This window comes from Mus pahari, chromosome 20, assembly GCF_900095145.1.
Source record: "Mus pahari chromosome 20, PAHARI_EIJ_v1.1, whole genome shotgun sequence".
Classification (NCBI taxonomy): Eukaryota; Metazoa; Chordata; class Mammalia; order Rodentia; family Muridae; genus Mus; species Mus pahari.
Window position 1 is genome coordinate 30,984,868 of NC_034609.1, and position 14,010 is coordinate 30,998,877.

Genomic DNA, 14,010 nt, shown 5'->3' on the forward strand with positions numbered 1-14,010 from the left:
AAAAAAAAAAAAAAGCAAAAAATAAAACTTAAAAATTGGGGGTGTTGGGGTACAATGGTGTAAAGCTTGTCTGTCACCTACCTGGTTCCAGGCCTCACCCTGAAAACAAACAGAAACAACAAGAACTTCACAATGAAGTAGAGTTTGATTTTAAAAGACCATGACTCATGCGTCCGTGTTATCTCACGCTATCGTCATCTCACGCTATCGTCTGCCTGTTGGTCTTCTTTGTCTGTCTCTCTGGTTTGTTGAGGCAGAATCTCATGCAGATTTTACTATTGAAAAGGGTCCAGGCAGCCCTTCAGCTCCCCATCCTCCTGCCTCTGCCTCCCAAGTGCCCGCTCAGATTCACGTGTAGACTTCACGTTATTTCATTGTGTCTCTGTGAACATACTTTACAATTCTTCCCATCTCTTGGCTCCTGTAGTTAGGTTGGAGTGTACCCTGGGCTATTTACATCAGGGAATTGGTATAAATGACAAGAAATCAATACCTCTCACCTAGTTTGGAGAAGTGTTTGATTGTGGTGAGGACCCTCTGGGCTCGAAGGGCAGATTTCCGGGCACGGAGTGAGAAGTGTAAGTGTGGGCGGAGCGATCAAGGCCAGCTTCACCGTAGTGGCACCCAGCCACTCTCTGCATTGTTTCCAAAATCTTTCCTGGATGGTTGGAGCTCTAAACAGAAGCAACTGGGAGAGACTTTGGGGGCTGGTTCTCAAGTCGCTCTTGAACTGGGAATCCAAGGGGAAATCAGTTCAATGGCGCCACCTAGTGTCCAAGGACAGATTGCTACCAAAGAGGACAAAGAGGACTAAAGGATTCCTCTTCATCTGGGCTCTTGAGACACCCTGCCCTCCACCACCGCTGCTTCCTTTCCTTTGCTTCCCACGCTTCCGTTTCTCTACTTCTGGAGTGAATTTTTATCTAGTCCTTCCAGGAAGATAGTAATTAAGCTTTTGAAAGGTTATCAGGTGAAAATCGACACTGTTGTTACATAGAACAAACTTGCAAGTTTTTCCTCTTGTGGGTCACCTAAGGTCTCCCAAACCTGCCCCACATTCTTCCCAACAGCGTTTGATTCACTCTGTGTTTTACAGGTAGATGGGTGGGAGGACTGCCCTAACTCTGCTAGGGCAGTTAATGAGTCCCTAGATCTTATTTTCATCAGGCTCAGTACCATTTATTTGGAGAGAAATAATTGTGAGTAGCTGAACTCTCAGGTGAAGAGGCTTCAAGGAGCTGGAGTAAAATCCGGAGTCTCCAGTTTCTCCTTGAAAGGTTTACTACTTTGCATCTAGCACATTGAAAAATCAGGGAAGCCCTCCATGGAAATGAACGCCTTTGTCCTTTAGCCTGAGCTGAGTTGAAGAAGGACGATTGAAGGGGCTCAGTGCCCCTTTTCTAGTTCTGACAACTTCCACCTTCTCCATACAAATAAACTCAGGGATTGTTATTTATTAGCTACAGTCTGTTGCTATGAAAAGAAGACACGACCAAAAGCAGCTGACAGAAGGAAGGGTTTAATTGGCCTTATGATTCCAGAGAGATAAGAACCCCTCATGGCAGCGGGGCATGGTGGCAGGGATAAGAACCCACTGCAGCAGCGGGGCAAGGCGGTGGGTGGCAAAGGAACTGAAAAAGCACATCTTCGAAGGCAAGCACAAAGCATGGAGGGGGACCTAGAAGTCCAGCAAGGCTATGAGCTCTCAGATCCCCCCACCCCTGGGGACATACTTCCTCTAGCAAGGCCTGCAGCCCCTCCCCAAACAGTGCCAACAACTGAGGACCGAATATTTAAATATCTGAGCCTTTAAGGGACATTTGTCATTAAAAATGTCTGTTACTGGTGGGCAGTGTTGGCATACATCTTTAATCCTTCCTTGGGAGGCAGAGGAAGGAGGATCTCTTCTGAGTTTGAGGCCAGCCTGCTCTACTGAGTCCAGGATAGCCAAGACTACACAGAGAAACTGAGTCTTGAAAAAAAACGATAACGACACAAACCAAAAATCAAACCCAAACAAAATCTGTTACTTTTCTACTACTGTGATAAAACATCCCAACCGAAGCAATTTTAGACATTTTACTCTGGGCTTGTGGTTCCAGAGGGCTAGGGTGCATAATGGCAGAGTCAGCAGGTGGTAAACATGGAAGCTAAGAGCTGGGGGCTCACATCCTGAACCACAAGCTAACTGACTGGGAACACAATATGGCTCTTGAGACCGCAAAGTCCTTGTTGACAGTCTACCTCCAGCTACACCACGCCTAAACATCCCCCATCTAGATGCCTCTGACTTAGGCAGACCCTTCACTCAACCAGCACACCCATCACAGGGACTACCTGAGGCGTCAGGTCAGCACAGGCTGGGCTGTGATGCTGAGGGGAAGCTGCGATGTGTCTGTGTGGGAGAGCGCCTACCAGAGACCTCACTTCTCCCAGGACCCCTCTTTTCAATCAAGGATAGATTCAGAAATCTTGAGACACAAAGCTTTGTTTTAGACCTGGCCCACAGGTTGGCAGTCAAAGCCATGGTCACCTGTATAGGCAACTTTATCAGAACCTTCTAGGCTCACCCTCTTCTACAGGATGGCAGCAGTTTGGCCTGAGGAAAGGGATTCACGTGTTTTCACCCTCCTTTGGTGTTTTGAAAGCCCTGGCTGTTGGGGAACTTGCTGTGTAGACCAGGCTGGCCTTGAACTCACAGAGAATACACTCTATTTTCTTTATGCTGTGCTGGAGAGGAATGCAGGGTTTCCCCCATGCTAGGCAGGCAAACCACTGTGGGGTGTTAAGTCTGCTTTTCATGGGCTCAGCTCAGAAGACACGCCCTTCACTTCTCTCTGAAGGAGCCACACTTTGGATGACTCTCTACCTTCCGGCCCCAAGTTTCAGGACCACAGCACCCTGGTTTTCCCCGTAACTGTTTATTTTTGTTCATTCCTTGGAGGAAAAGTTAACTGTCCAGTTTCTTCTCCAGCTGCATGTTCTAAACATGGCAACCCCATGTCGAATGCCCCATTCTGATTTGGGGCCGATCTCATCTTCAATTTCTCGCTAGCACATAGCAGAGTACAATGGCTCCATTTTGACATTTTTATACGTCTGCACTTTGGTGGTATCCATCCATTATCCACCTTCCCATTTTCATGACCCTTGTGGGTGGGTGTGACCCAGTGAGTTGACTTAGGGCTACATGCGGCAGTGTACCAGCCCTACTGAAGACAACCGAGCAGGCTGGTGACCCTCAGGCAGGGATGGGTCCTGGTGAGCCTCTCTCAAATGTAAGTCATGTATTATACAGTTCTTTTATCCAATCAGGAGGTGGCAAGCATCAGGATTCTAAACTAGATAAAAACTGTCATTTGCTCTTTTTATCTCAGAGACTCAATGAACGTCAGTGACCCCAACACAGGCTTTACCTACAGCCCTTTACATCTTACTGTGGACTCCCACTGACTGGCCCTTTGGCAAGTCTATGGGTAATTTATCCTTCTGATCACTTATCAGAGGCTTAATCCCGTTCATTAGACTAAGTTTAGTTGACTTTTTGTTATAGCATTTTAAAATTTGTCAGCATTTAAACCCAAGGGTACACTTGAGAGTTCAAGGATGTAGCAGGTGTTCAAGGAAGGAACTGACAAGCTGAGTTATGGTGGGGTACTTGGGAGGATAACCAGGGCTACACAGTCAAACTTTGTCTCAAAAAGAAAACAAAAACCAAAACCAACCAACCAAACAAACAAAAAAAAACCCAAAACAAAGCAAAAGGGGACTGAGAGCTGGGACTGAGAGCAGGGCGACCAGCCCGTGTCCAACTCCTGCACACACTCACTGGGGCTGGCCCATCTCCCAGCATCCCATTCCTGGCCGACACTGGTAACCTGCTGCCTCGTGTTCTCAGGACGCCCTGCAACAACAACTGAAGATCATTTCCCTTGCTTCTTAAAATAACACAAACCACTAGGACACAGACATAAAAACCAAGCCATTTAATTGTATCTTTGAAGGTAAACAATACATGGCCTTGGACCCCAAGCCCTAAGAACGCTAGTTACATGTCCAAAATGTGGTGTGGTCTCAAAAGTTCACATGGGTCCGAGCTCAAGTGCTGGGTGGCATTGTATGGGATCCATGAATTCCATTTAGCAATTATGAAAACTACCACCAACAGATCCCATGGATCTTGTAAGATAGGAAAAAAAATCCCTTTTAAGGATAAAAGGAAGAGCGCCCAAGGCTAGGTTGTTCTCCTCATGAAATCCGACACCTGAGCCACCACACCCCCAACTCATGCAACTGAAGCTGTAGCGTAGGGCTGAGACCGGTCCTTTTGTCCACTCATCTCCACAATGCCACAGCAAGGGTGACCAGGGCAGAGCGCTTGTCCACAAGCACTGAATGTGACAAAGGACCCTCTTAGTGGCACACGGAGTTAAGTTTATAAGATTTTAATTTACTAATTAAAAAAGCTACACCATTTACTTTTTCTCCTTCTTCTCTTCTTTCTTCGCGTCACTCTTCTCCTTCTCTTTGTCGTCTTTTCTCTCCTTCTTGCTCTCTTCCTTTTCCTGTCCCTCCTTCTTCTCCGCATCCCGGTTGGCAATCTTGTTGTTGATGAGGTTATGCAAGGCGACCACAGAGCGGATCAGCGAGGCCAGGTACACCACCACCATCTGGTCATTGGTCTTCAGGTAGAAGGCCTTGACGAACTCCTGCAGGCTGGCGTCCGGCAGCAGGTTGAAGACGTCCTGCAGCTGGTATATGATCTGGTGGTTGATGGGCAGCTTACCACTGGCTACCTTCTCCAGGTAGCTCCTGATATCCAGGAGCTTGGAGTTAAGTCCCTTCAAGCCATGGACCTGGTTTGTGATCCGCTGGGAGAGAGTCCCCACGGTAGTGTCCTTGATGTCTCTGCAACAGCCATAAGAGAGGCAGAAAGGCGTCAGCTTACATTGCCCACAGTGTAAGGATGGCCTGGGACAACAGTTCAGAGCTACAACCTTCTGGTCATCTGGGTCTCTGGCAACTTATGTGTGTGAGGCCAGAAGACAACATCAGATTCCCCTGGAGCTGGTCGGTCACCTGACAGGGTTGCAGGGAACTGAACTCAGGTTCTCAGTGACACCAGCCACCCATCCCCAGCCCTCACAGGTAACCTTGTTTATGGAGTAGTACCTTGGCTTCTCTGGTTTAGAAAGGATGACATTTTCCCTCCTGCTTTGCTACAATGTCGAGCAACTTAAATCAGTCAGTGGTTATCTTCAAAACCAGGAATGGTAGGTGAAAATGAAGTCTTTCAAGTATGGCTTATATACAGATTCTACCCCAGGATGAAGGTTCTCTGCAGAAACACTGTTAACTGGAGAGCACAGGCCTGTGTTTACACACCTGCATCCCGTCACAGTCAGCACTATGAATTCTGGACAAGGTCAGAGTCACACATTCTCAGTCAGGATACTTCAGAGGTGAGCGTGCTCAACCACCCTGGTCTGCAAGACATCTAAGGGCTGGAAGAGGGAGCTCTTGCCTTTACCCCTAGCACGGTGCAGGAGGAGGAAAGAGGACTGTGAATCTGACTAACCTGGGCTACAGTGAGGCCCAGGTTAAAACCAGAAAGAAACCAAAGGGCTAGACCAAGAGAAAGCAGCATAGCACATGACAGGGTGACACCTGACCCGGAGGTCACGTGCTACAGCCGACTCTGGTACTGTCCAACTGTTCCCCAACCCCCCCAAAAAGCTGACTTCCAATTCAGAGATCCACCAGCTTCCGGCTCCTAAGCGCCACGCCCAGCCTGACAGCTTCTCCACGTGGACAGCATGCAGGTCCCCAGGCCATGGAGGTTACAAGAGGGCATGAGATGCCTTGGAACTGGAGTCACAGTGGCTGTGAGCTGCAAACTGAAGCCGGGTCCTTACCGCTCCCCACCGCTGGGCTCCGCAGACTCACCTTAGTAAGTGTTCCACTCCGACTTCCTCAGCTTCCTCTGCTCCAATCTCACTCGTCACATGCTCAAAAGTTTTTGATGTTGGCGTCCCATCCTGTGAGAAGAGGCTTAGCTGCTGTCACTTATTTTCGACAAGCCGACTGGCACATCTCCTCATACCTGAATCTTTGGCAGTCAGACCGTTTCATGGCTATACGACAAAGACTTCCACAGCAATGGTGGGGTCAGGTTAACTTTGAAAAATAAGCCCTCAAGGCTAAGCCAGGTCTGTGGACCCTGCTGCTAGCCTGTTTACAGAGTGCTGCCACTATGCTGTTCTTTGAACAGTTTTCTTGTCAAGGGAAACTGTGGTATTCCCTCAAGTCCACACTGGTGGGGGTGGGGCACGGCGGGGAAGATGCGGGTTAAGAATTTGGTTATTTCTAGAATGGAAAATACAGAATACCCACACTTGAGGCACGCTCATGCCAACACATTTAAATTAACCATGTCCCCCTGGATCACAGGAGCCCCAGTGTGATAAAGAGAGCAACTAGTGGTTTGAATAAAAGCATCCACTGAGCCGGGCGTGGTGGCGCACGCCTTTAATCCCAGCCCTCGGGAGGCAGAGGCAGGAGGATTTCTGAGTTCGAGGCCAGCCTGGTCTACAAAGTGAGTCCCAGGATAGCCAGGACTATACAGAGAAACCCTGTCTTGAAAAAAAAACAAACAAAAAAAAAAACAACAAAAAAAAAGCATCCACTGAGGGGCTGGGCCACTTGACATCTGGTGACTCAATGGTGGAACCTGAGAAGACACTTTTTAGCCCTGTTGCCAGCACAGGCCATGTCCTTCTGAGGCCTCTACAGACTGCAGGGATCCACCAGTTTGTGCTAAGTGAGGCGCAGTGCCTTGGGCAAGTCTCTCAAGTCACACTGCACACTGGACCCACTGGAAGTGTGGCTGGTTTGAGGATTCCCTCAAGCCACTCTAGTCTTTGGACACTAGGATGGCCTAAGCCTTCCAGGCTTCTAGAACTTCCTGACAACTTGGTCAGGACCAGGGATAAAAGCTTTACTGCAACCAAACAACATCTAGATCTAAGTTCCTTGGGGCTGCAAAAGAACGGACAAGGCTCAGTGTAATGTGGGGAGGGCACCACCCTAGAACATTTCTTTTCAAATTCTAAAACAATATAGTAAGAAATATTACACTTTTTTTTTGGGGTGGTGGGGTGGTGGTTGAGACAGGGTTTCTCTGTATAGCCCTGGCTGTCCTGGAACTCATTTTGTAGACCAGGCTGGCCTTGAACTCAGAAATCCACCTGCCTCTGCCTCCTGAGTGCTGGGATTAAAGGTGTCCATCACACCCGGCTGAAATATTACACTCTTAATCCCTCTGGACTCTGAAGACCAGGCTCCTTGGACACAGGATAAACACTCTGTGCTCGTCCTCCCAACCCTGTCACCCAGCTCTCCCAAGGACAGAGAAAGAAGGCTACCTCCTGCTCAGCGCTCTACACAACACAACCCGAGCCACAAAGACCACAGGTTCTGCCACCTGGCGCTTGACAGCTCGGTCTTGCTATGTTTGAAAACCCAGGGCCTGTGCATCTCAGAAGGGCACTGCGCCGCGCACCAGGCCTGGCCTTTCCCTGTTGTGGCAGTCTCTGTGTAACCGCTCAACTGCTTGCTCTCAATGATGCCTCTGGTCTCCACCTCACTACTCAAGGCTTCAGTTTCTCTAGTGAACAAGGAACGAAGGCTCCTCTGTCATTTTCTATTTCTAAAATTAGATGTTTAAAAAACTCAAGGCTGGTCTGCTAGCAGGACTCAACCTTCTCTTTGTTATAGAGTGAAAGATTTGTTAAGTTGAACATGGAAAACCAAACCAAACCAAAAAGCCCCCAAACTTGCCCAAGAACTTGCTAGCCTCTGTCCAGCCCAAAGCAGGCGACTTACGTCATGAACTTCCTCCACTGAGATGTAGGCTTCGGTGGGGAGTCCCAGGTCCTTTGGCTTCACGTCGATAATGACCAACACCTGGCAGGAAAACACAGCTTAGCAGGGGGCTCCCCCTTTGACACAAGGCACAACTTTGAGCCTTCTTCTGACCACTCAGACCGTTTTCTTCATTCAATCAGAAATAAGCCCGGTGTTCAGCCAAAATAAGTTTACATTTCACGTGAGCCAGTCATTTCACCTCTGCCGCACTCGCTCCCAGATCCTTTTTCAAGCTTACAAGCTTTAAAAACATTTTACACTTAAATATTGCATTTTGAGAGAGAGAGAGAAAGAGAGAGAGAGAGAGAGAGAGAGAGAGAGAGAGAGAGAGAGAGAGAGAGAGAGAGAGAGAGAGAGAGAGAGAGAGAATATGGAAATTGTTTCTCTCCAGTGTGGGTTTGGTGACAGGGCCTTTCCTCACTCACAGCCACCTTGCTGGCCCACTAGCCACTCTTCACTTTAATTTCCTCATTTATGAAGACAACATCCAGTTTCTGAGAGGATTAAGGTTATACAGGGCACAAGCAGGCGCCGTTAAATACACTAGGACACAACAAATTAACCCAGAGCTACACATTACTGCCAAAGGCTTTGGAAAAGCAACAGAACTTTGCTCCCCAGGTCTTCTGAGGAGTGCTGTGACAACCGTGTACTTACTGAGTTGGGGCAGTATCTCTTCATGAGCTCGTTGATGGCGATATCGTTCTTGTGCAGTTTGGGGCCGGTGTGGTACCACCCAACTATTCTTTCTCTGGCTGGGAAGCAAAACCTTAGTAAGTTTTAATTATTTCATCGACATTTGTGCAATGGACTCACAAAACAAGAACACCGGCACTTACTTAGGCTTCCTACCCCTTTGAGAATTACAGACAGAAATAAACCTTGACACGTTGTGAAATCCAAACAGATTCTAAGAGAGCAAGCGTTGTGCGGCCCAGAGGCATCTGCCTCCCAGACTTGCTTAGGGACCGTCACATGTGAAGTGACAGATCAGTTCCAGAACAATGAATAAATTCAAGTTCCCACCCCAGAGAGAGCAGATGTGTGGGGTGGGGTGGGTGAGTGGATCCAGAGACTTGCTAACTGCACTCAAATAACATCAACACATTTGCCACAACTGAGGCTCGCCGGCAGGCAGCTGTGAGGGCCAGCCTAGCCTCCAGCCTGGGTGGTCTACACAGCCTTAGACTATGACTATGGTTTATTTATTCTACCTTAGTTCTTTATTACTACTAGTCTATTTTCACTTGGTCCAGCTAAGTGAATCAATCCTTGGCAATATACAAAAGACCAGGTTTAAACACACACACACGCACACGCACACACTCAAAGACTTACCATTGACCTTCTTAAACATCCCATACATGTTTTCCAAATAATCATGGTCTAAAAACCAGACAGAATCATCTTTGTCATCTTCATCAAAAGGTACTAAAGAGAAAGGGAAAAAGAGAAAATAGGACTTAGCCTAGAGCTAGAAGTTCAGCCACAGTAGACCCACAGCGGTATCTGCCTCACTGTGTGAACTGTCCAGTGCAGCACCGCTTCCGCCTTCATTCAAAACCTCCACACTCCCAGCTTCTCTTAAAATGCTTAAGACTCAGGTACCTCAAGGCCTTAAAAAGGACACCCACTCTCTGACTTGCTAAAGGCCCAATTCCTGCACGGTCCCTTTAAAGATCACAGACCCTGCTAACAATAACACATGGGGCATAAACGTAATGTTCTGGTAAAGATTTGTTACAGAGTGTAAGGTAAACAGTTCCCATCTCTCTCCTTGCTCCACCAAAGCCAGGGTTCAAATGTTTAGTGCTGGAGCTGACAAGCTCCCCGATGGCTTGTTCTGAAATGCAGCCAGGCTACCAAGGCACAGTCTATAGCTGCCCTTGCACTCCCAACAGCTGAGCTGAGAAGCACAACAGACTGCAAGTTAAAAATAATCCACTCTCAGGACCAGTGCGGAGCCACTGGCCTCCCTTTCCTACACACTAGCAGTTCTGAACTAGGATCTTCGGGCTGCAGGAAAAAGTTCTTTTTTTTTGTTTGTTTTGTTTTGTTGTTTTTTTTATGAGACAGGGTTTCTCTGTGTAGCCCTGGTTGTCCTGGAACTCACTTTGTAGACCAGGCTAGCCTCGAATTCAGAAATCCACCTGCCTCTGCCTCCCAAGTGCTGGGATTAAAGGTGTGAGCCACCACCGCCCAGCTTATTTTATTTTATTTTTTTTGTAAGTAAACAGACATTCTAACCATGCTCAGCAAAATCAAAAGTTCATCCTTTACCTGCAAAACTGTTGGACACATCAAGTACTTTCTTTTGCCATGATCCTAAAAGCACACCAACTACCCGCTTCTGGTTTCCAACCTTGCCAATTCTGAACGAGAAAAACAGGAGGTCAGTCACAGACACTCGGTGGACAGAGCTGATACTTGCGACTGAGTAGCAAGTATCAACAACAAAGATACAGTTTACTTTATGTTAGAACTAAGGTCCATAAACAAATGTAACAGGTTAGTTCCCCGCAGGAGAGAGAAGGAAACATCCCAACACTCATTGGAAGGATACTTTCTAAAGGTTGCAGATACTCTCGCGGAGAAGTCATGCCTTATTTTTCTCTCCCAGCTTTCCTTTATCCTTTAAACTCTCTCCTTCCTCTCTACACTGAAATCTCTCCAGGGATGAAGACCTAATTGAAGCACCAATTTTATGGTACGGCCAATTCATCTCTACAACATCTGCACAATGCCAACCAGCTCCAGATGCACTGCATCTTCTGGATAGCCTTCGGGCTCAGGAAGAGAGTCAGTCCACACTGCGAACGGATGCGAAGGCTTCTGCTTTACTACTTCCATCTCAAACCTCCTGTGTGATTTTTCTAAGTAGCTGTAAGCATATTAAGAATTGTTTTCTTTAGCCACTAACAAGCTGTATATTCGGAAACAACTTAATTCTATGCTAAGGAAACCCACAAGCCACAGTGAAAGGAACATCACACCTCCGTATCAGCCCCAAGATCCGTGTTAGTTTAACTGTAGTGTCTTATTTAACATGGAGTCTGTACCCTAAATTTACGGTACAGGCATAATGAAATAAGGGGTTCTGTATTACTAGTGGTTATGTTTTTTTTTTTCTTTCTCCTTTCTTTAACCCACTAAAAATACTTCAAACAATGAGTTTCCACATGCTAAAGGGAACTTCATGAGTCTTTAAAGCCCCTCCATCTGTTCCTTGATACAACAAACAGCAGTGTCTGCCCCCACACTTGATTCTTACCAATTGTTAAAATAAAACCGTGCTCACTCCATCAGGACCCCTAGTATCCCACGGGAGTAAAGCTGCATCTACTGTAGAAAAGCCCACCGAGCCCGGTTAAGTCCCTGGCATCCCGAGCAATACAACTGAATTCAGAATCAAAAGCCTCCGACTTGAGATTGCTTTTTTTTTTTTTTTTTTTTTTTTTTTGGCTCTGGTTGAGTTAGCTGCACAAAGCCTGTTTCGGACCAGGCGCTCGCGCCGACTTCACTGCAAGCAGACTCCCTACTGGACCTTCATATCTGTTAACTCCTCACACTAATTATCTTGTAAAACTTCCGAACACGTGCAACAGGTCTGGCCGGATGAACGGCTGGAGCAGGCAGGGGTGGCAGTGAGCTACCCAAGGGCTGCCTCATTTTTAGAGGGAAAAGCCGGCACCTATTTTAAAGGTAACCATCGACCATCCCAAATCGAAACTTGGGTACGATCTCTGCCTCATCCAGAAAAACGTTCATCGGGGAATCCGAGACCGGGATTTCGGTGACAGCTTATACAGGCACGGGCACGCGAGACTGAAGCTCGGTCTTAAACGGCGCCCAGCCGATCTGGGAAAAGGCGCGGCCTCGGCGGGTAGCATCGTCCGGGTTCCGGGCCCTCAACGGGCGGGCCAGGCTCAGGAGTGGCGGCCTCGGCGGGGGTGCGAGGCTGTCAGGGGGTTCCGAGCACCGCGGTGTGGAGCCGCTGGGGTCGCCTGCCCCCCGCCCGTGTCCCCCGGCCGCCGCGTTGGTGCCCGGCGCGCCCGTGACTCAGCAGCCCTGCGCCGTGTGGCCTCCACGCGCCACCCGCTCACCGGTTGAAATGATCCACCACACTGAGCAGCACCAGGGGGTGGACCACCACCTTCTGGACCGCCAGCTCCGGCATCGCGACACAGCCCGACCGCCGGCCCGGCTCCCTGCAACCCGCAAACACCGGCGACCGCAGCGACACAGGCCGCTCCTCCAGGCCCCAGTGCCTCCCCTTCCGGTTTGACCGCCGCTGCACAGTCGACTTCCGCTCCCAGAGCGCTTCGCGCTCGTGCCCGCCCTGTCGCCAGGGGCGCCATTTTGAGAAAGGGAAAGAGCCACCTTGCCTCCTGTGGGACTTAGGCTATTGATTGAGGAAGCTCGGCTTGGCAATGGGCCTTTCCCTAGTTTTTTTTGTTTTTTGGTTTTTTTTCCTCAGTTGTTTCCCAGCTCACCATTTCTCCTTCTTGGAAAGTTGTAGAAAAAGGCAGATAAACATAAATAGTAATAGGGGGCTGGTGAGATGGCTCAGTGGGTAAAAGCACCCGACTGCTCTTCTGAAGGTTCGGAGTTCAAATCCCAGCAACCACATGGTGGCTCACAACCATCCGTAAGGAGATCTGACGCCCTCTTCTGGAGTGTCTGAAGACAGCTACAGTGTACTTACATATAAATAAATATTTAAAAAAAATATAACAGCGTATACTTCTACTAATCAAATAATTAACGACATATATTAAACTTTCACTTTAAGTCAGCATTGTTTCAAAATTTCGCAGTTTCATTCATTTGTTTGTTTATTTATTTGTTTATTTTTGTCTTTTGTTTTGTTTTGAGACAGTGTTTCTTTATGTAACAGCCCTGGCTGTCCCGGAACTCATATCATAGACCAGACTGGCCTCTACCTGCCTCTGCCCTCTGAGTGCTGGAATTAAAGTTATGTGCCACCACGCCTGGTTTTTATTTATTTTTTTAATGTTTTGCTTCATTACTTTTGAAGTTGGGCTTTCTATGACATTGACTAGCATGTAGATTGTTGTGTACTCCAGGGTGATCCCCTGTCTCTACCCACTCCTAAGTACAAGAGTGACAGCATATGAGACCACATCTGGTTTAGAGAAGCTCCCAGTCTCTAACACCAAGAGCACACTTTGGGTGTATGATTGGATACTTGATCTATAGTTTTTATTTCTGGGAATTTTCCTTAATGCTCACTGTTACATAATGAGTGCAACTACATTCAGGTTTTGTTAATCTCAAAGATTTGGGGAGAAAGATCACCAACCCAAAACACCATGGCTAAATTAAAGCAAGCATTTTAATTTATTTAAATTAATTTTTATAGGGGTCCCCAATTTCAGTCCAATGGTTGGGTGTAAATATCTGCATCTGTCTCAGTTAGCTGCTGGTAGGGCCTCTTAGAGGACAGCCATGCCAGGCTCCTATCTGTAAGCACATCATAGCATTAAAACAAGCATTTTTTTTTTTTCGAGACAGGGTTTCTCTGTGTAGCCCTGGCTGTCCTGGAACTCACTCTGTAGACCAAGCTGGCCTCGAACTCAGAAATCCACCTGCCTCTGCCTCCCAAGTGCTGGGATCAAAGGCGTGCGCCAACATGCCCTGCCAAAACAAGCATTTTTTATTTGTGTACATGGACTGTCTCTTTCTAAAAACGGGAGGAGGTGTGTATTCAAGAAATCAGCATTGGACATGAGAAAGACAAGGCTTTTATGGCTCACGGGTAGGGGATTTTCAAATAGGGGATTTGGAGCTCAAAATAGGCAGGGTTACAGGGCAGAACATGAACATAAGACATCAGTCACAAAGACCCTCCCTGAAATACAGACATGATTGCAAGGTGGGCTTAACAAGGTAGTCATGACAACGACCTAACAAGCTAGTGAGAACCAAGGCAGTCATACAACCTTTTGAAACAAAGTTAGGGCTGCAAGATGGTGGGAAACAAAGGCACAGTTTTCTGGAACAGGAAGTACAGAGCCACTTGTGATTAAGGTTACAAGTGGGGCATAGACCAGTGTATTAGTC

General features: G+C 47.6%; 1 protein-coding gene across 1 annotated transcript; it reads right to left on the bottom strand.

Moving 5' to 3' along the window:
* Positions 1 to 3,967: 3,967 nt before the first annotated feature.
* Positions 3,968 to 12,227, bottom strand: Psmd7 (proteasome 26S subunit, non-ATPase 7). Its single transcript, XM_021220293.2, has 7 exons — positions 12,030 to 12,227; positions 10,207 to 10,298; positions 9,265 to 9,357; positions 8,584 to 8,681; positions 7,885 to 7,965; positions 5,947 to 6,038; positions 3,968 to 4,908 (listed from the first exon to the last, which is right to left on the bottom strand). Exons 1-7 carry the CDS (start codon positions 12,101 to 12,103, stop codon positions 4,476 to 4,478), a joined length of 963 nt encoding a protein of 320 aa, XP_021075952.1. The 5' UTR covers positions 12,104 to 12,227; the 3' UTR covers positions 3,968 to 4,475.
* Positions 12,228 to 14,010: the final 1,783 nt, after the last annotated feature.